The sequence below is a fragment of the Talaromyces marneffei genome, chromosome 1 (assembly GCF_009556855.1).
Source record: "Talaromyces marneffei chromosome 1, complete sequence".
In the NCBI taxonomy this organism is placed as follows: domain Eukaryota; kingdom Fungi; phylum Ascomycota; class Eurotiomycetes; order Eurotiales; family Trichocomaceae; genus Talaromyces; species Talaromyces marneffei.
The window spans coordinates 3,985,488-4,007,490 of NC_072348.1; the positions used below are offsets into that span (position 1 = coordinate 3,985,488).

General features: G+C 45.7%; 5 protein-coding genes across 5 annotated transcripts; 2 read left to right on the forward strand and 3 right to left on the reverse strand.

Annotated features, from left to right (window-relative positions):
• Positions 1-5,997: 5,997 nt before the first annotated feature.
• On the reverse strand, positions 5,998-6,600 carry EYB26_001482 (uncharacterized protein; the record flags this gene model as incomplete). The annotated part of the gene is made up of 1 exon (XM_054260792.1): positions 5,998-6,600. The coding sequence occupies one exon, from the start codon at positions 6,598-6,600 to the stop codon at positions 5,998-6,000; it is 603 nt and encodes a 200-aa protein (XP_054116767.1).
• A 3,514-nt stretch (positions 6,601-10,114) lies between these two features.
• EYB26_001483 (uncharacterized protein) lies at positions 10,115-11,089 on the reverse strand (the record flags this gene model as incomplete). Its single annotated transcript, XM_054260793.1, has 1 exon — positions 10,115-11,089. One exon carries the CDS (start codon positions 11,087-11,089, stop codon positions 10,115-10,117), a length of 975 nt encoding a protein of 324 aa, XP_054116768.1.
• Positions 11,090-11,564: 475 nt separating this feature from the next.
• On the forward strand, positions 11,565-13,247 carry EYB26_001484 (uncharacterized protein; the record flags this gene model as incomplete). Its single annotated transcript, XM_054260794.1, has 1 exon — positions 11,565-13,247. The coding sequence occupies one exon, from the start codon at positions 11,565-11,567 to the stop codon at positions 13,245-13,247; it is 1,683 nt and encodes a 560-aa protein (XP_054116769.1).
• A 183-nt stretch (positions 13,248-13,430) lies between these two features.
• EYB26_001485 (uncharacterized protein) lies at positions 13,431-18,200 on the reverse strand (the record flags this gene model as incomplete). The annotated part of the gene is made up of 5 exons (XM_054260795.1): positions 13,431-14,080; positions 14,133-14,786; positions 14,852-17,755; positions 17,808-18,108; positions 18,159-18,200. 5 exons carry the CDS (start codon positions 18,198-18,200, stop codon positions 13,431-13,433), a joined length of 4,551 nt encoding a protein of 1,516 aa, XP_054116770.1.
• A 622-nt stretch (positions 18,201-18,822) lies between these two features.
• On the forward strand, positions 18,823-21,116 carry EYB26_001486 (uncharacterized protein; the record flags this gene model as incomplete). The annotated part of the gene is made up of 2 exons (XM_054260796.1): positions 18,823-19,039; positions 19,099-21,116. The coding sequence occupies 2 exons, from the start codon at positions 18,823-18,825 to the stop codon at positions 21,114-21,116; spliced, it is 2,235 nt and encodes a 744-aa protein (XP_054116771.1).
• Positions 21,117-22,003: the final 887 nt, after the last annotated feature.

Consider the following 22,003-nt stretch of genomic DNA (forward strand, 5'->3'; position numbering starts at 1 on the left):
GGGGCACGGTAAACTCCCCAGAGACCGAAGATGAGCAGCAACCGACGATGACCATAACGATGATGTAGCCTGTCTGTCAGCCCTAGGGTGCTGTACTGGCTAGAGTGAAGGGGAGAAGGAAGCTGACAAAACTGCCGGCGAAGATTAACTTATTACTCCGAAGCCTAGAGTTGCAAATTAGGATCACAACGTCTCGGCTGAAAGAATAGGAACTTACGGTCGAATTCCGTGACCACCCACTAGAGCGATTGCAAGTTGAACCTCCATTTCTTCCTCTCTCTAACGATAACCCCTTGTCTCTCAGCCTTGCGCAAATTAAACACCATCATGAAATGAATCAGCCCCGCAAAAACCGGCAAAATAATCGTCCAAATACCATATCACCATCTGCAATTAAACATTCTCGAAAAATTCCGCCGCAGCTTTTGAGCCCGCAAACGCTGGAATAAAAGTGAGAGATGACGTGAACGCAAATGCCAAATCTCGATTTCGTAGGTTGGTTGCATCAGCGGCGAGAACATCTCGACTATAAGGTAGACCTTAGTAATCACCATGAGTACAGCGGTTCGGTAGGGTAGAACATACGGTACAAAACACCATGAACATGGATCCCCTGCTCCAGGTAAGGGTGACAGCCTCGGTTTCCCTGACGTCTGATTGAGCATCGGCACTCGGCTTCATATCAGTTTTGTCAGGCAGTTCATTCATGGCAATATTCCCGACATCTTTGTCGGCGGCTCTGATTTGCATGACACTCGGATCGTCGACAGGGCTCGCGCTTTGTTGGGGCTTATTGGCCAACGATGGTATGGAATTTGTCCATTCTTGTAATTTTTGAACCCTTATCTCTTAGTACGTAAAGGCTAACAAGAGAAAGTTGGACTGCACGAACAAGTAGTCGCTCGGAGCAGGAGGTGGAAGTAGGGTCCTTATACGAGCAGGCCTCAAATCAACACCATACACCCAACAACATTGTCGACAGAGAATTACTGGCTAAATATTTAGCACGTGCAATTGTCCGATATTTTATAATCACAACCCATGAATCCATCCACACCTTGGCCAGGTCATCCCAACAGATATATTGATATAGTCAGGGTTATGTGGAGACCGACATGATCAGATAAGATTAGCGGCAATCTCTGAGCCCTACTATTGGCCTATCGAAAATATAGTTGGTCAACGGTAGGTACGCAACTTTCCTCTTGAAGTATTTCTCGCCAGATTCTCCCCTGCTGCACAGAAGCTATCAATGGGGAATATGTCCTGCTACTAGTCATGTTATTGTTACCATATGATACTTGTATTATATTGGTGGCAACCCCCTAATAGCAAAATAGCACAGAATGAGGGAGATCTCATTCACTTCTTTAGATGAAAGGGTAGCATGATACCATCGCTTTGTGCCAACAAGGCTGATCTTGTTAATTCCAAGTGTAAGCATCTGAGAGGAAGCTCCATCGCCTATCTTGGAAATAGATTCCTTGCCAAACGTGGTGAGTCGCCGTCGCCATCCAAATAAACTTCATGCTGACGTTTGATACGTCGTTCCAAGGTTGCAAGAACTTTGCAATTCATGATTGAGTTTACCATACGGATGTAAAACTTACTAAGAATCAATTGGCACACCGGTTCAGTCACTCACGCCAAAAGGTATATTCGAGAATCTAAACGTTTCATAGACTCAGGAATCGTTTAATACTATGAAAGTGAACCCAGCCATATATACAGCGGCATCATTCTGTTCAATACATGGCTTGGTAGTAAGATTTCCTTCTGGCCAATGACTGAAAACCTTTTACCTTGGTGGCAACTCGAAGCGAACGAAATATTTCAGAGTGTTACTTCGAGATTTACACTTGCACAGATTTTCAGCGTACTATTAGAACCGACAGAGTCCCATGGCTCAACAGCATCGAGGATTTTTTGTCCACAGGACAGGGAGCTGCGCCTGAAGGCTTATACAGCTGGGGTATTTGCTCTCTCGCTGAGCTTGATAGCCAGCTGCCGGAAGGTGTCCTTGTAAAACAGGGAATAACAAAAATAGAAACATTCTTTCCAAGGATTGGGATGTGACATCAGCCACAAGGTCTAGGTTCATGCCCCATATGCTGAAACTCCTTGGCGACTTTCGACCGCATCAGTGGAAATATCAACTTACAGGAAAGCAGAGATGCAATGTGGTCAAAAATGGTCCGCCTATTATATTCTTTGGGCACAAGTCATACTGGTTGACATCACTATCCGGCTCGTCGTCTCCGGTGACGGTGAAAAAAAAAAATCAACGCACCCAAAATGAAAGGTCCAGACGGAAATTATGATGGGAAATGGAATAACCAAGCAAATGCAAACAGTGCAGAATTATGGGAGCTGTGAGAAGTTCATTTATTCCAAGCAATTATTGCGGAGAGCTGGAGGTCGTATGGAAGTGATCATGGCAAGAATCCATAGGACATGGTGAAATGGGATTTGATGCCAAAGATTCTCAAGCAATTCAGAGTCCAGCCGAGGAGAATCTGACTCAAAGGTATGAGAGGCTTTCTGCCCTCTTAAATATTCGAGCATTGTCTGTCATGGCTCTTCTCATGCTGGATCCTGATACGTCGGACGTCTACCTGACCCAAGACGCATTCACATACTGATGGTATAGTTTGTTGAAATGAACCTTTGTCGAACTGCCAGTAGTTTCTTCCAATCCATAAAGAGCTCGGGTGATAATCCAATTCCCGTCAATGAAGTCATGAATTGCCCAGCGTTTCTCTTTCCAGCTGTATCTGCATGTCATTTATTCGGGCACTGTAATCGACCCGTCGAGATATCATAGCGAAAGCGAGAAATAAAGAGAAGAAAGAATAGCATATCATTCACCTCCCAATGCGACTACGCAAAAAAGGCAGCATCAAATAAGCAAATACAGAGAACGCCAATGAATATTCATACAGAATGTAATCCCCCTCCGCCTTCTTTTCTATCATATACACAGTCCCGTGCCTGACTTCAACCAACCAATATCGTACAGTATGGGTATCACTTCGCCTTTCCACCCTTCGTAGCCTCCAAGAAGAGGACCTTTTTCCTCACCACGGGGTCGTATTTGAGCATACTCAGTGGACGATGGGTTCGCGGTCGGACCATTGTTCTGTAGAAGCCGGTCATAGCCATTGAGATGAGGCGGACGGTCATTGTTCGTGATTTAGCTGTAGATATTTGTATTAGTGTTGTCCATTATCGAACATGGAGGTATAGGAAGTACCTTTCTTTGCCATTTTGTGCGTTTAGAATGAAATTCGTTGTTTAAGAATGTGATTGTCCAATTCAATTGACTCGAAATCTTTCGTCCGGGGTCGTGGAACAGAATGAGCGCCGATGCACAAAAGGCTGTAAAGTGTACTTCAACGTGATATATTTGCGTCGAATGCCTCGCGAGCAGCGAATGGTATCTGTGAAGAAGGGAAGTGAAGGTCGATAGTGTTTCTCAATCAATGTTTTTCGGAGATGCGGCTTCAATTCGGGGCCCTTGCACGTGATTTACGGCACTTGATTCGATAATTGAACGCACGGGCCAAGTATACATGGGATAGTGGATCCACATCTTACTCTCTAATTATTTCTTAGAGGAATCAATCATTCATCCTCGAAATAACTAAACCTGGAGTCTGACGTAGATGTAGAAAACTACTCGGCATCACGGCGTTTTCTGTCAAAAACATCGACGTCCACGACTTCTAATCGAGTTAGCGAAACGTCCGTGCAACTGCCCTCCTGACCAACGACACCATCCCATTACGACCCCCCCAGTATCCCAAACCAGAGCTATCCTGATTCGACATCGCAACCGGATCGACATATACTCCATCCGACTCAAGCAATACGACTACGTATGCCCGTATCTAATTGTTGGATGGATGCATCTTTTAGGCCCGGGCCGTCCGGCATCCCGTCTATCCTCGATAGATGGAGATATGATTCGTTGAGAGTTATACATATCTTAATATCTTGACATTGATATGGATGCATGTATGCAAGTGGCCTCGTGGACCGATATATTACTCTCCGTTAAGATAATCATATCATCGCATATAGTTAGTTATACAAGGAGAGCGAATATAAGCACTACTAATAATCAGTACGCAACGGATCTACAATCTTCAAATTCTGAGCAGCTGACGACGTCATGAATATCATCAAATCTTGAAAATCCTCATAATCGAGCTCTAAAACCGTCCACATGATACTATCCTCGGACTAACTTTACCTCTCGTTACAAGGATCACTAAGACATTTGGTTCAACCATGAGTCAAATCCCGACACACCCCCGCCTTATCACATCCACAAGCTGTAGAAGAAACAAATCGAATGTGCGAGAGTTGTGTCATTGATGATGAAATACGTCGCTCTATTGTCGCCTCTAGACATGATATCATATTGTCAAAAGGCGTAACACCGAGTGTAAAAGGGCGTCAATAAAATGAGTTTGGTAAATTACCACTACTAGAAGTGAGCAAACCAACGATCACTGTACGGCGTCAGCAGACCAATCCACACACACACACACACACACACACACACCAACCATACCTTTACACCGTATTTCATATTCATACAGTCTTACTGAGAGTACGATATGCATACCTACTACTATTCATACAGAAATACCAAAATACCAAAATACAAGCACCAGCCACAGTATGTAGCGAAAGCCTTGGCGACTAGGCAGACAGCGATTCGGAATTCATTGAATTTTATTGGACGGAGATGGCTTGTCCGAATGCATTCAGTTCGTGAGTCATCGATATATTTGGTTAGACAGAAGAGAGCATGAGCAATTCGATTCTTTGATACATGTAGGGGTTTGCTTGTCTGGATTGCGGGGTATCGGTACAATCTAGATCTAAGAAAGTGCGGTGCTCTGTGCGATATGATATGTATAATATGTAGTAAAGTACAGTGTTACACTATACCAAGACGAGAAATATCTCGAAGCTTTGATACATACTTTATTCCGGAGCCATGAATCAATCAAGATTAGTATAGAAGGGGGTGTTCAACTTCATACAAATATATACATGTAGATTCATCAAAGACCTATTAAATCTGACTAGTTATTATGCATAGACAGACAGAACACTACGTATTATCAAAAAGTTCATTTCAAAAAAATACCTAGGTACCTTCCGTGCAATATTCAATACTCGATACGTGCAAGAGTAGTAGTAAATACTCACGAATCTAGATCATCCACCAACAGATTCCTTGATGCATACTACATGGAGAATTATCGATAAGAAACAGTGACTCACAATCTCAAGCCCTATGCCGTATCCATTGGACCCTATCCATTGATCAATCACTTCAGGAATTGCTAGTCTTCAGTGGCTATGTTGAAGAAGTGGATCTGGGAACATGCATAGCCCACTTACCCACATCGGCATTGCAAACACGGGGATTTACGTTCCCGTTGGGGCGTTTTAAGCTAGTTAGTGTTACGGTACAAGGGAAAGACGTTCTTTGTATTGATTGTTTCATTGGCTAACTAGATACTAACTAATGTAGTAGTACTCAAGAGTCAAGACATAAAGCCATACAGACATGTATTCATCAAAACACAAAGGAAAAAAAAGTAACCAATCATGAGCAATAAACTCAAGAAGTACAAGACTGAAATATGATTGGATGAATTTTGGCCCGGGCGGGAAGCGGCTCCGCTTTCTGCCATATCAGGCTAGTGCCCAGGTCCCGTGTGCGACTAGGCTCAAACGGGAGGCGGACAAGCAAGCATATGCAAGCTGCTCATGACTCACTCATGCAGTCTTTGCAGTGTGCTCGTGGATCATGCATCGCGCGGATTGCTATCTGCTTCGACGACATGGTATGGTATGACACTTTTGGTCGCGAGACGAATACGGTTCGACATGGAGAGGCGTTTCCGGTTAGGGTGAATACAACTGAGTTGAAAGACTTTTTTTTTTTGCATCATTCTCAATTGGGTATATTGTTCAACGCGATACTCGACCGTATTGTCGGCGCTCTTGCCGGTCAACGCGGTCAGCTTCATATAGTGATCCCCGGCTGGATGAAGTATGACCGGGAGATGTGCGACGGTAGATAATAACGCGACGACGAGTTCGAGGAGAACGCTCGATAATTTCAGTGACCGGTTCGGCTTCGTCATCGCTCACAGCAGCTGGAGTAGAGTCGGCAGTTGCAGGTCGTCGTGCACCGACAGGGTATGTAGCATCGTAGCTGACAATAGGCTGCTCACGACGCAACCTCAATCCTTCCTCAATAGCCAGCAACAACCGACGGCAAGCCTTGTATTCCCTGGGAATGCGCACAAGCACTTCCTCATCATGCTCATTGTCAACTGCCGAGTATGCTTTTCCGGATTTTGTGAATACATAGTTTGCGACGTCGCGGGCGTAGGCGAGTCCGCGATCGCACACCAAGCGACCCTCGCGAAAGGCGTCGAGCGCATCGGCGCAGCGGGTGCATTTGCGTGCGTGGGTTTCGTACTCGGTCAGGACGAAGGATTCGTCGACTTCGAGGTCGCGGACCTTTGTCACGGGGGTGTCGTGATGAGTAGAAGTGAGGAAAGGCATGGTGGGCGATTCTGAAGGGAGCTGGTAATCGTAGAATGTGTCACTGCGAGGACGTCTTCGATCCCGCAGGAAGTTGTCTAGAGAAAGTCGATCGAGACGGGATGGTAGCGACAGCTTGACGGTTGTCCCTAAGTGTGGTATAGGACCTTTGAGGAAGGTCCGAATATATATCAAGAGGTATAAGACACTGGACCAGAGAGGTGATCAGGGTCAAGTGAATATATAAAAGTGTATTGGAGGATGCAAAGAGTAGAACTTCAGTCGAGGAGAAGTGTTCTGACTTTATAGACGACAGGTGTATCAGACGAATGACTATGACAATGAATATTTGTCTGAAGGAGGGGGGGAGGGGGGGGGGACTCTTTTTAAGACGAAGATGCAATTATTCGTCTCTTTATCAAGGCAGACAATTATATTGTAACGGTACGGTAAATACTAGGGTACATTACGAGCAACACTAAACTAGTCCACTCGAGGCTGAATTGAGGGTGTGTGAGAGGATCGTCTGTTCACGCGCCAGGAAGTGCAGGCAACCAGTTTCCGTATGATACAACGGTTGTCGTATTTTACTTGAAATTGCACGACCGCTGATGCTGTGATAGGCTAAAATCGGACTCCTGTCACAAAGTTAGCAACACCAGCCTCAACGCTCAAGCCTTTTGATTCCGCTAGTAACGTGCGGCTGAGCAGTAAAACGATCTTGATAGCCAAACTGTGGCAGTGTGACTTTCTTGTGATTTCTACGACTAGGATGCTCGGGTTCTTTTCAAAATTCCCGAAGACATCATCACGCTTAGCGCCATTTTCGTGCTTCATTGAAACACGAGAACCGAACTCAGCCACAGGTTCGTGAGATAATTGTTGGTGCTATTATCCTGGTCTTCGGGTCATCATTTTTTGAAGTATCGCAACTGTATCGCGTGAATACAGACGTACGGTCATACTCTGTATTCTGTTAACAAAAATAGATATGTTTCAACTGACTTACTCGTGATGAGCACGTTGGCGACTACTGAGACACGAGAGCATGTAAGTGTGTAGCAGATTGTTTCTGGAAGAGTGAACAGGAGCACTGAGCGCCTAGGACGAGATCATAACCACCATAGACGAAGCAGTTACAATTAACGAGAAACTGGAGTGGGAGAGGAAAGAACCGTCGGAGGAAAGTCCATTTCAGCCTCATGAATAGCGCCATCCCCCAATTGGTTTAATGCAGGGTGGCTGTGAGTGCTTGGTTCTCCTCCAACCCTGATTGCTTTCTACTAGTTTTCTAGGAGAAATAGATATATGATTTGATCGTGGTTGGACGACAGAAACGATCATCGTCAATTGACTGTGCCGCATAGACGCGTTGTAGATGTTACGATCCATTCAGTGACTTGCGACGCATTTAGGGTTGATAGGGCAGATGCGAGTCATCTCGTGTATCAGATAGCCGCCCACGCAGCAACAAGAAGAACGAAGGTTATCGTCTGTGATAACACATTCTATGGAGTACGTAGTATAATTGCAAGGGGCACTCGCCCCAGAATGCCTATTCTAGATTCCTCCATTTGTCGCTCGTTTCACCTGTTTACTCGCGCCTACCTGCTTGTTTCGAGAGAGACGAGCCTACCATTTGCGAAAATAGAGCAATTCTGAGACTGGACTGTCCGTGCTTGTCTTTCGATTGACAGAAATAGAAATGGCGATCGAACTGAAATAGAATGGTTATCGCAATGGGCAGGTGCGTATCGATAAGTTGATGATTGTACGACAGAGTGTGTGTTCTATATTTGGCACGGCACGACGTCGAGCGGCCCGAGATCATCTTCTTTTCCTCACTTCACTTCCGTATCTCTTCGCTCTTCCCTCCATCTCTGTACCACCTCAATCTACGATTCCATCTTCATTCACGTACATTTATTGTGATTTCGACCAGTAGCCGGAGACTGTGGCTACATGGGCGGTGGCTGTTACGGTATGTTTATTTTCAAATACGAAGCCCAGGTGATTAGTCCAATCACAGAACCCACTTTGTGAACTCTGATCTCGTCTTCTTTTGCCTATTCAAGCACCGACAAGCCAAGCGAACAAAAGACCCTTGACTACCAGAGCTAACGTATTTAGGTCTAGTCTGATCAATTGCTGACACTTGACGACGAATCTATCAAGAGGCTAGTAAATCAGTTCTTCGGCTAACTTGGTTTTCAGCTGTCGTCTGCCCGTCCCTGTCCTTTCACAGTGACTGTCAATGACTAACCCCACTAGGTAGTTAGTTAGTCGATTATGATTCCTGACACTCTTAGTGTGTCTAGGAGATTTTCGTCGAGTCTGCCTTGTGAAAATCTTGATTGATCAGTCCGTACCCACCTCTGATGATCGGATTGTCTCGTTGGTCCTCTGGCATGCCAAGATCATTCTATTGCATACGACACTGTACAATTGTATGAGGATTGGTTATCGTCCGGTTGTCAAACCAATCTACCGAGAGCAGCCTTTTCAAGATTCCATTACGAATCCGTGTGGCTCGTGAGTCAACGTCTTTGCGTCTGACGCATACCATCCATAAACCTTGATTCCTAATCAGAGATCAATGCTACTGTGGCCAGAACGAAGTTTATGGAATCGATTATGCAAACTTGCTGCCTTGGAACATCTGCTACGATAGGATAGGACGTATTGTACGAAACCTGTCAGGACAGGATGTTGTTTTGTATTGATACGATTGATTCCATGAGAATCGTCCTTCTTCGCAAGTGTTCTGTCTGAGGACAGATTGTCGTTATTGAGTTGGGTCTTATGCTCGTCCATCGTTCATGGTATGCCTCGTAGTCAAACTGTCGGACATTCCTTTCCATTTCCTCGTGCTTGCATTTCTTCACACGGCCTATACGATGCCTATCAAAATTTTCAACCCCAATCTATTATCTTCTCATCTGGTCAACTATTTTATTGCCTAGTACCATGAATACCCAAGAGTCCTGGACGTATCTAGGTATCAATTGACCACTGCCTGCCCTGATAGTAGTTTTACAATCTAGATACATGTGTACGCAGTCAAGCCAAGCATATCTTGCACCCTGTCCACTTGGATCTTCTCAGTACCTGATGGTACTTAATCTGTGGCTATACATGCAAAATGCACGATTCCACTTTCACCTGCACGAACCCATAGATGCATTTACGTGCAGTGCAGCCAGCCGCACTTAGACACCCCACCGGACCCTCAGCACAGCCATCTACTTGTATAGATCCATAGACGCACATCATCTTGGTATTCTTGACAACTCATCAAGTGGATTATGCTTAATCATCCTCCCAAAAGATTGCATGTTCTGGCCGCTACTTTTCATAATTGAGTCTAGAACATCTCTCAGAAGCTGAACTTATATAATATGTTGGAGAATGTTAACTAACTTAACTTATATTAATCAGAAGTCGTTATGTACGACTTCCACACTACGAATCTAGGAAAGAGATTCTTAGAAGCTGAGATTTTGCTATATAACTGGGCACTTGTGGACAACTAATATCATGCACTACGCAACCCGAACCTGGACTTCCACAGCCATCTCCCGGTGCCAAACAATAGAACACATCTTCCAATGACATGGCCAACAACCAGAGGTATTCCGAACTTCAACCAAGTTAGTGGCTGCCAAAGGCTGACTTTTGGCCGTGCTATCATTGCATTGCTGCGTTCACTGGTCGCAGACTCGTCTCCAGCAGGCTGTTTCTTCATAAACGCCGCGACAGCATCTAGCATGATCTTCACCGTCGCCTCCGGCTGACTCAAAAATGGCGAATGGCTCGCCTGCAACTCCCTGTGCTCGACACTACAGCCCATCTCCCTCGCCATGCCCACCGTCATCCGTTGCGCCAACACCGGCAACCCGCGATCCTCGACGGTGCCGATATACCAAGCCGGCACATCTTGCCAACCAGCATAGGTATATTCGCGGCCTTCGAATAATGCTTTTACACTCTGAGAGGAGAGTTGAGAGACCCAGTATTCTGCCTCTTCGGCTGGCAGGTCGTGATAAAATAGCTCACGTGGAGGGGTGACAATGTCGGCGAAACCGGTGTCATTGTTGACGCGCCAGGAAGGGGGTGGATGGCCGAAGAACGGATCCATGAATGCAAGTCTGGTTAGAGTAAACCCAGAGGCTATTAAGATGAGCCCGATAACATATCCTCGCGGAGTTGTTGAGGTCTCTGTCTGGTTTGTATTGGCAAACCCCTTGATGGCACTATTCCCAACCATGCCACCATACGAGTGTGCAACAACAATCACATTGCGTCCTTGATTTGTCTCACTGGAGATAGCATCACGAGCAGCATCTAAATCATCTTTGAAAGTTGCTTGTGGGTCTCCGGAGGTCGAAGGCAGGGTGATTGATATACATTTCAGCTGATGCTCTTTTTCGAGGAGGTTGATGACCTTGTCGTAGCATGTAGGCTTATGCCAGGCGCCGGGTATAAAGACTAATGTTGGATAATTCGACATGTTGGAGATGTTTTGACTGTTAAGTTAGATTAATGTTAAGTTGAGGAAGTTGTTAGATTGCCGGAAAAATGTAATCCCACACCCAAACCATATTCAAAGTATAAACAATCTTAGCTAACTAACTACATAAGTAACTAGTTATGGATATATGTATAAAAACTCGTTTATAGAATTTCTGAAGGAAAGCCAACCAGTGCAGCACTGCTGCTTTGGCGAACGAGAGACTTGTCAGAAACTAGTTAGTCTTGCAAGGTTTGAAGTTGATCACCCCCACCATAGGTACATTCAGCAGAATCTGCACAGCCATGGCCTTCCGGGGCTAGGGTGCAGATGGTATGAATGCAACTCATCTGCATGTCCTTCGCAATTTATTGCTTGGAGCATGTTCAATCAATCCTTAAAGATATCCTGGACCGGTAGATCCTGCAAGAATCTAGAATCAATCTTGAAATAGCATTATGGTTGAGATATTAAAATGAACGGCACATCAAAACCACAGACAATGCCCTCAAACTACCCACCGGAAACTCTATCCCCAGATCATCTCAACTCCATCCTCACCCAAATAAAAGACTACCAAACTACCCACGGCTCCTTACTCAAAGTCATCGGCTCAGAAACTCCGCACAGCGTACACCTCCAACCCATCAGTGCCAGCGTATTCCCCACTCTGTTCCCGCTGAGATTATTCAATGAAGCTGCTGGTGAATTGCAATTGGTATACAATCAATTGTATTGCAAGCTTGCTGAGGATGTGGAATGGCTATATGCTGTGACAGGGCCGTTGAGAAAGACGGAGCCATTGGTTGATGCGTTGTGGAGTGTTTATGAGGAGGTTCAGATGAGACGACAGGATGAAGGAATGCAGTATATCAGGCAGAGAGTTCATGCCGGCGTGTTTAGGTCGGATTATATGCTTCATGTCCAGTCTGAGAGTGCCGCTGAGAGTGACGACGACGGCGAGAACTGGGGTCAGAATCTATGCCTGAAACAAGTCGAATTCAACTCATTTTCCTGTGCTGGAGGGTGTCACGCTGACAAAGTCGCTCATATGCATCGATTTCTTGCACGAAGAGGTGTTTATGATTTTGTGTATACCAGCAGTGAGAGTCAAGACGAACTGTTGATTAACACTAAGATGCTTCCATCCTCTTTACCCAGAAATAATACAATAAATGGGATTGCGTCGTTACTCGTTTCAGCACACAAGATGTATGGATCAAAGCCGTACAGCCCAACAGCATCCCATACAGCAGTTCTAATGGTTGTTCAGCCAAATAACTTCAACATCGCGGATGAACGACCAATCGAATACGCACTATGGAACTGGACCGACAACAACGGCGACGACAACCCAATCCCAATATACAGAATCGAATGGCAACTCGTCATACAATATACCAAACTCACCCAAACAGGCGAACTACTGTTCTTCCCACCCGAAAATGGAGGTAGCAGGGAGGTCCAGCCCGTTGAGATATCAGTTATATATCATCGAGCCGGATATGAGCCTCACGAATACTCTGAAGACATCGATGGAAAAGAGATTCGAATCAGACTCGAGTTGTCGCGCGCAATCAAATGTCCATCTATTCTGGGCCATATCACGACTATCAAGAAAGTCCAAGAAGCCCTAACTGTGCCGGGGACTTTGGAGCGGTGGCTTACGACCGAAAGAGCGGATAGTATTCGGCGGACGTTTGTTGAGATTCGGTCGCTTGAACATTTTATTTCTTCAAAGAACCCGGTACGGAATGCGGAATTGGCGGAAAATTATATTCTGAAACCAGCTTCCCTTGAAGGTGGAGGAAATAATATCTACGGCGCTGATATATATGCCTTTTTGAAAACGCTGTCGGCAGAAGCAACAGAAAAATCAGCCTATATCCTTATGCAGAGAATACGTTCACCGATGGATGTATACGGCATGCTAATGTCTTCTTCAAGGGGCGTTGTGGTTGATGAAGTTGTTTCTGAGCTAGGAATTTTCGGGGGGTGTCTCTGGGAAAGGAAAGAGTCATCCTCTGAGGGTGAAAGGTGTCAGGTTATTGAGAATAGGGTTGTTGGGTGGTCATTCAAGACTAAAGAGGTAAGTGTGGATGAAATGAGTGTTGTTAAAGGTTATGGTTGTTTTGATACCCCGTTCTTGGTTGATTAATGGACAATAAAGTGAAATACGTTTCTATATGACGAGATGATTCGTGTATTTCTTTGGTCACATATTCAATGCACAGTAAATTCAACGCTCGCAATTATGCTAAATGGATATGTAGAATATCAGAAAGATATAAAACGAAATGGGGGATATCCCTTTCCATACCCTTCACCCATACATCGCAATCTATAAAACAAAACTCAATAACTCCTGTCCCTTCACAGCCGTGGCAATATGCCATGGTAAAGTGTTATGCTGTACATGCAACGTGCCCTTGGCACGAGCCAACGTCGATAAGTCACGGTAGTTGATTAGCGCTTCCCTGAGCACAGCTTCATGAAGGGCTGGGGGTCGTGATGTATATACGAGGTTCAAGGACATGGCTGTAACACCCTGGCTGTCATTGACGCCTTTTCGTCGAAGTAGATAACCGCTAACTAGCGCTGGTTTGTAGTCTGTCAGATATGCCGAGTTATTGAGTCGATGGGATAGAATGACTGCCCATGATTCTTCGCATGCATCGATGAGAACGGCGTCGGAGTCTGCTTCAGCAAGTACAGGTGGTGTATCTGTTGGTGTCATTGCGGTGTTATAATTCGTGGTGGTTGGTCCTTGACCGCCACTGGCAGGAGTTGCAGCCCCAAGCTGATCTGGTGATGGGACTCCGCCGTATGGTGTTGCCACCGGTGTCGATGTCAAAGGATTAATTGTGTTAACTGAGAAGTGTGTCGTCGAAGGTTCCAGACGGAGTCCAGGCGCGATATTGGCGCTGAAAATAATAAGCTCAACAGGCAGAGCCTTGGCTTGATTATATCGTTCAGCGAAACCGGTCCATGCTGGTGAGAGTTAGCGTAAGCTCTGCGTCTACAGTTTGTCAAAAATACGTACCATCAATCTCTTCCTGATCGATAGGCTCCGTCCTGACCAACAGCACCTTCCATCTAGTTTGCGTTCGCTCCATTAGATCTTTGGTAGCTTCCCAAATCTCCTGACGGACTTCCGAGATGATGCGATTGACATTCGATCCTCGAGCTCGCACACAATATGACATGCTAATCTGACATGACCCTGAATTGTTAGTCCATGCAACGCTGATCCAACGCTGATCAACACTGCGTGAGATGGCAACATGTAGACAGCGTCCTTCTTGAAAAGGCGAAAAGTGTTCCGATGTGACTCTGAAATTGATCGCCTTAGGTACAGCATCTGCTAGCACTACTGGCGGCGCGTAGCCTATAATGCCATGACTGGAATCCTTTGGAGGACATCGAGTGTAGACTTCAAGTGCCAGATTCAAATATTGTGATTGAGGAGGAACAACCATGGACGTGGGCGAAAATACGAAATCCAAGGGCACAATTTGCAAGACGAGTTCGTTTAGCTGACTCTTGTCTTGATTTTTGTCAACATCACCAACGTATTTATGAAAGAGATGGAGGAAGCTTGAGCATATATCCACAAATGCTGCTCCATGGGAGAACGGGTTGATTATATAGATGACAAAATTCTCTCCTGTTTGAGGCGCTTTCGATAATGCAGACGCTAAACAGCCATCATAGTCAGCAAAGTTGCCCTTTGATAGCCGAGCTGAAACCTGGGAGACCTACCTAAATCTTCGCAGAGGCCACGCAGTGCCTGCATTGTTCGCGCATAAGAGCTATCACCCTTTGCAATATTCCATAACCCTATACCTTCATCAATTGTTTCAAACATGTCACCTTTAACATGTTTGCCAAGATTGCAGCCAGAATAAAGCAGTCCTAAGCGAGTCATGAACGCATCCGCTTCTTCTTTGGCAAACTCGGGACAGATACAGTACGCAGAGACATCTTTCCGCCCGCTTGCAGGCTCCAATCCAAAGGTTTCCCAGAATGGCATTGATGTCGATAAAACTTCTAAGAAATCCCGCCCACGGTGGATACGCAGGTGTGAGGGTGCGATTTTTGTAATCGAGCCTTTGACTTCTCGGCGTTGCGGAGTTGGGCGAGCGGATGGCGTTTCTGTAGTAGTTTGCGCAATATCATGTATAGTAACGTATGATTTCAAATCCAACCGATCGTTTTCGCCTAAACTGGTACTATCGTCAAGGAAAGTAGGTAGGCCAAGGGCCTCATATTCGAGTTCCGGATCCGATTCCCAGCCTTCAATTTTGTGAGACAATGATGATTGAGTAAGTTGATCAACCATCAACTGGGCAACTTGCATCTGATCTTCTTTGCGACTCGTGACAGGAGAAACCTGACTTTGTTTGGCCGAGAAGTATCCGACCAGAGACCAGTCGGTGAAAACAGAAAAGAAGTTTCCTAAGAATATTGAAGTATCTTCTTTTGAAACGTGGCTCTCCACCTCGGACGTAATCGAGAGCTTTTCCATGGAGGATGTCGTTGATTTCTCCGCCTCAGAAAGCGGTCGTTTTCGCTTAAGAGTTGCTAACCTGAAAGGTGACGTCTCGTCTTCAGAGTCATCATCGCTACTATCTAGACTGCTTTCATCGCTAGATGCTGAGTCGGTTCGTTGCATGTGTTGTTCCGAGCCTATTTGACGTGAGGTATTGACCTCATCGACAGAGCCTCGATGTCCCGATCTCCGCCAACTAGGAAACCCAATAGTCGGAATTCCAGGTATTGTACCGGAATTTTCGTTGTTGTCCTTGTTTGCTGTGAAAAAGAAACGCCCGGCATTGGCGTACTTCTGGTCTAGGGTCAGACCTCGTTTGAAAGATATAGCATTATACCGACTCTGCTTCTTCTCGAAACCTGGATTTGATGAGGCTGAAGCTCGTCTTCTTTCGTCTTGCCCTGTCTTGTCCTTGTTGGAAAATAACATCTGCTTGATGTCCGTTGGACTGAGAGGCGCGTTTATAATATGTTCTAAGGGGGGCAGCGCTGGTTCCCGCAAAGTAGCATTGGGAGGTGTGGGACTTGGCTGCTTGGTATCAACTGTGGATAGTGCAGATGCCTCGACATCATTTGACTGTTGCATTTCGTCCTGCTCAAAGACGTTATCTTCTGGTGCCAATTGGTCTCTTTGGATCTCTGCTTGAGCCACTGGGACATCGATTAAATCATCCGGATTCGGCTGGAGTACGTCATGTTGAGCTGGCTCGGGTTCTGGCTTATCATTCAAAAAGTCGTTCATTTCATCGTCGTCATCATCATCGAAGAAACTAAAATCAGCATCCGTGATTCCTTTGCTTCCAAAATCTTTGTCATTCATCCCGCTAAACAACTCATCGTCATCGTTAGTGTCATAAAGTCCAGTTCCGACCTCCATTACATTCATGTGTTCGAACGAAGGATTGTCACTTGAGGCTTTGCGAACATTTTCCTGCTGTTTCATAGGGGTTTCTCCAGCAGGGGTATGAGACAACCCTATATCTTGACCGTCAGGTCCGAGAGTATCAGAATTCATTGGGTTGATGCCTGGTGCTAAAGCTCCATCTGGGGGCGTTGGATAGACAGAACTCGCGTTTTGCAGATCTGGGTAGTGAATTACCCGAGCGAGGCTCTCAATCTTTTCAGGAACCTCGAATTTTATTGTGCCAGAAATGGCTTCATTCTGACTTCTTTTTTGTATGTTTGAAGAATTATCTTTGGGCTTCTCGTGCCGTGAGGTAGCCGTTTCTAGCCAAGTTTCCGCAAAATGTAATGGCTCTTCGCCGTCATATGCAAGCTGAGGAATTTTCTCGGTAATACTGCTGGACGCGATCTTACTCCTCCTAAAACAGTACCTAGATGGCCAGAGGATCCTTTTCAAAGGAGACGACGATTGACTGTCATCCATCTGACGTAAGTGCTCGGCTGCAAGTCGTGCGTAAAACGGCTCTGATACTTCCACTTCAACCCAATGCTCATCCTCCGGATGATCTACTGGCAGTCCAACGTTGTTTAACCATTCAAGGACGGTTGCTTTCCACACTCGTTGTTTGGCCTCCGTTATCTGCCGAGCTGCACCTTCGCTCTTTGCTTGCTTTGGGGCAAAAACCGCCGACTGCGCCATGTTCACGGTGATCAATCGAGCAACTGTTCCATTAGGAGCAAGCCAAACATCCATGTTATTTTGGATATTTGCTGTACTGATTTCAACAGTGCCAGGCTCTTTCAGGCGTGATATTCCATCTTGGCGAACAGTGTGCAGGGCCACGACAATCTTTCCAGCTTGCGTAAGCTCAATCCTTAGAGTAGTCAGAGCGGGTATTGATTCCACATTGGCATCGCTGATGATAGGATTATCATAGAAACTCCGTTCTACTGCCGTATAAAAGGTCCGAGCACCTAAAGGAATAGCGTTGTGACGCTTAACAAGTTGCAAGCCGATAGTCCCTGCCATGGCTGTAATAAAAGATGCATAAATTGCCATGGAATTGGCGTACGCATCGCCGGACCTGGGGGCATTGACGCCTGCACCTATTGATCTTGCTGGATGACCAGGATTCCCGGCAACTGAAGTGAATCCATCCGTCGAAAGAGATCTGATAAGATCTACAGCTGTGATACTACCAAATGCGGAGACTGCATTAAGATTAGCCGCCGACCCAAGAGTATGTTTCAAAATCAGAGTTACCTTTAAGGGATGATGTTCCGATGATTAATTTTGTTGACTCTTTCAACCCTTGGGCTGCGGGGTCTCGAGCAAGCGGACTGAGGCTCTCGAAACCTGGCGTCGGCGAGAAGATCCACAGGCCAAGCCTTCGAGGATAGCATGAAACCAAACAGTCTGAATTTCGTAATTGGATCTCTAGGTCTTTCAGTCTGCTTAGGTGCCGGAGGATGTTGTAGCCACTATTCGGAGCAATATCCGAAGATGGATTGCCAGTGTTGGCTTCCTCGGTGTATATTCTCCAATGTATGACAGAGAACCCAGTCTGCACGTAATCTTAGCTATGACATTTTCAAAAATGATATCTGTACTCACAATGGCGCTGAAATTTGTCGTAGCATCTCCGGGAAAGTCCATTATCACCGTAAGAATGGCTCCCGAGCCTCACGGTAATTTCTACTCGCTAAATGTACAAGAACAATGGGCGATGCTCTGTGGGTGTAAACGATCGCATCTCCAGCGACGTAGCTAACGTAATGCATTGGAACATGAACTGCGCAAAGGTTTTCAAATGAGTTGGGTGACTCCAGCCTTACACGGAAATATGATTAGTACTGTAAGCCCCGGACTGTCTCCATAATGGTGATACTCCTGTTCGCGGAACATTGACTTGTTGTTTCTATCGACTTAGTGCATGACACGGGTATTGCCACCATTGATCACAAGACTAGCAATACATCGCGATGCATGCAATGCCTGGAATGGAAGAAAAAGAGACGGAATTGTGTGATATGTGTAAGTTGTGCCTTTGTCCTGGGGAGTTCGCCGATGAACGAGGTCATCGGAAGGAGAGAACGCGCCCAATCAGCTTTACCCGGAGCCCGCGATCACGTGGAGAAATCTTGGCATTCCCACTTGGTGCCTTCCGTTATCTTTTTTCTTTTATTTTCTCGTTATCTCCGAGCTACTGGACGAACAGAAAAATCATTTCCCCTCAGGATTGAAAGCATACTCGGAGGAGGAGGTCTGGGGTGCCAATATGAAGATCTCAACACAATCATCGGTTCCGGTATATACTATTTCTGGTTCTTCGACTGCAAGGCCTCTTCCAGAATGGCTTGCCAAGCGCAGAAAGCGCAGTTTGAAGAATGATCCAGAGTACGCAAATCGAGTCGAATTGCTGCAGGATTTCGAGTTCGAAGAAGCGAGTCAGTGTATTCGTATCAGTGAGGATGGACAATGGGTTATGAGCACAGGTATGTTGTCCGATTGGGGTTTGTCTCTTACCGGAGGAAGGAGCTAAAAGTTTTCTTAGGAACATACAAACCGCAAATCCATACTCACTATTTACCTCATCTCTCGTTATCTTTTGCTCGCCATACCGTTTCACTCAACACGACCTTTCTTCTACTTTCCTCCGATTACTCGAAATCTCTACATCTGCAGGCAGATAGGTCCCTCGAGTTTCATACACCGTCGGGATGTCACTACACGACGAGACTGCCTCGTTACGGGCGGGATCTGGTTTATGACAGGCAGTCTACCGAGGCTCTTATCCCCGCTGTCGGAGTCAACCAAGACGGACTTGGTGAAGTTTATCGGTTGAATCTGGAGGCTGGTCGTTACATGCGCAGTTACGAAGTCGATGTGGGTGGAGATGACTATACTTCTGCCGGTGGCGGTGCGTTGCAGGGTGGTATTAATACCGGTTCAGTCAACACTGGTGCAATTGCTGAACAAAGTCACAATCTCCTTGCTTTTGGTACATCTATTGGCACGGTAGAACTATGGGATTCGAGGGCTCGAGGTCGTGCCGGAATTCTTCTACCACCGACGCAGTCGCAGCCGGGTGAAGGACGACACGAGATAACCGCGTTGGAATTTCACAGATCTGGCCTCACGTTAGGAACAGGATCCTCTAATGGTTTAATACATTTGTACGATCTACGATCACCGATTCCTTTCCTGAAGAAGGACCAAGGTTATGGATACCCAGTGCATACACTCAAATTTTTGCAATCATCATCCAGTACTCGAGAACAGACAATGGAACCGAAGATATTATCTTCGGATAAGAGAATTATTAAGATCTGGGACCCTCGAAATGGCAACCCGTGGACGTCTGTTGAGCCGGCTGTGGACATCAACAGTGTCGCATGGTATCCAGACAGTGGAATGATCTTGACAGCAAACGAGGGCCGACAACAGCACGCATTCTTTATTCCACAACTTGGACCTGCACCTAGATGGTGCTCATTCTTGGACAACCTTGTTGAGGAAATGGCCGAAGATCCCAACGATCCTCAAGCATTTACTTCAGGTCAGGCATCTTCTGTTTACGACAACTACAAATTCTTGACAGTACCTCAACTGCGCACGTTGAACCTGGACCATCTTATTGGCAGGACCAATCTACTACGACCATATATGCATGGTTACTTTGTGGCTCAGCGGTTGTATGAAGAGGCTCGGTTGATCACAAACCCGTACATCTGGGAAGAAGAACGTGCCAAGAGAGTGAAGGAGAAGATTGACCAAGAAAGAGAAAGTCGCATCCGAAGCAAGAAGAAGGTCGCCGTTAAAGTCAATCGGAAATTGGCCGAGAAGCTTCTCGAGAAGCAAGAGAGGGCCGAGAGACGAAACGCCAAACGCGTACTTGAGCAAGGAGGAGACGAAACAATGGCAGAGGAAGCCGAACAGGGTCCTGAGACTACTACTGGCGGAGAGAACAAGGGCTTGTTGGGTGATAGCCGTTTCTCGAAACTGTTCGAAGATGCAGAGTTCGCCGTGGATGAGACTTCTAGGGAATTCCAGATGCTCAATCCAAGCACCGCTGTTGAAAAGCCCACAAGGAAAGAGCGTGGTCTCACCGCCGTCGAACAAGAAGAGGTCGATGAAGTCCCAGATTCTAGTGACGATGATGACAGCGACGCTGGAAGCGAACAGGGCCAAAAACCATCAAACCGACCCGCCAAAGCCAACCAACCAAAAATGGGCGACGATATTTCGTACCGACGCAGCAGGAAACCTTACACCAAGATGCAAGTCTCTTCCTCAGCATCAGCAACAAATAAATCGAGAGGAGGAAAATCCGGCCGAGATCGCTCCTTTGAAACACTTGCGCAAAAGATGGGCACCAATACTCATAGGGTCAACAAGGATAGAGCGGCATCACGTCGGAGTGTTGTTGGTGAGAAAGAAATCACTTTTGCGCCTGCTTCGTCAAAGCCGAAACCACAGCAGCAGCAATCTCGATCTGGTTCGGGAGCGGATAATGGGTACAGGAATAAGGCGCGACGAAGTGCATCGGGGAATACGTTTCGTCGGATTTGAGACATCAAGATTCATGAGACGACGATGATTACTGAAGTTTCAACCAAAAAGTTATGTAATTCAAAATCGATAGATAAAAAGCAAGATACCCAAAGGCGCGTTGAGGGAATAGCAGAATTGTAACAATATACTATAAATATATTATTTCATACCGCGAAGTAAAATAGTTTAACCTAGGTCTAAGGTATCATCATTTCATCATCATTCTCAAAATAAGACCACCGACCACCGATCCAAAAAGGAAAACATTCAAAGAAATTCTCCTCTGTTTTCCTTCAATAAAGAATTAAGAAACAAAAAGCAAAAATGTGCAAGAAACGAGAACCAAAAACAAGAATCGGATGACCAGATATCAAGCTGAAACCAGACCTAAAACCATTGGAGAGTTATAACGCCAGAACCAGAGAATGCAAGGCAATCAAAAGCCTCTCAGAAAGATGAACGGAGAAAAACGCGTGAGAAATCTTCAATCTTCTCAAGAAAGAAGAACGCTACAGATAAAAAGAAAACAAAGCGTAACGTTGAGGAAAGGACCATTAAGGTACGCAGTACCCCGAATCAAATCTTGAAAGAAATATATATCAAAGAAATATATATATAACTCTGCCGTATGAATATAGTAAGAGGGGAGAAGCCGAATCAATGCTGTTTCGGGAACGAAGAACCAGCAAGAAGAAATATCCAAAAAAATCTAGTATTCATGATTGGTTTTTTGTAGTAGAGATATCATGGCCAAAGAATAGTAACTTTGCAACGGCTCAGGTTGAGTCTAAATGTGACATGTCACAGATGGTTGTTTCGGAATTAGACCGAGACTTCAAGAGCACATCAACATATGAACCATGTTCGATCTCACAGGTAAGTAGGGTTGGAACCTTGTGTCTGTC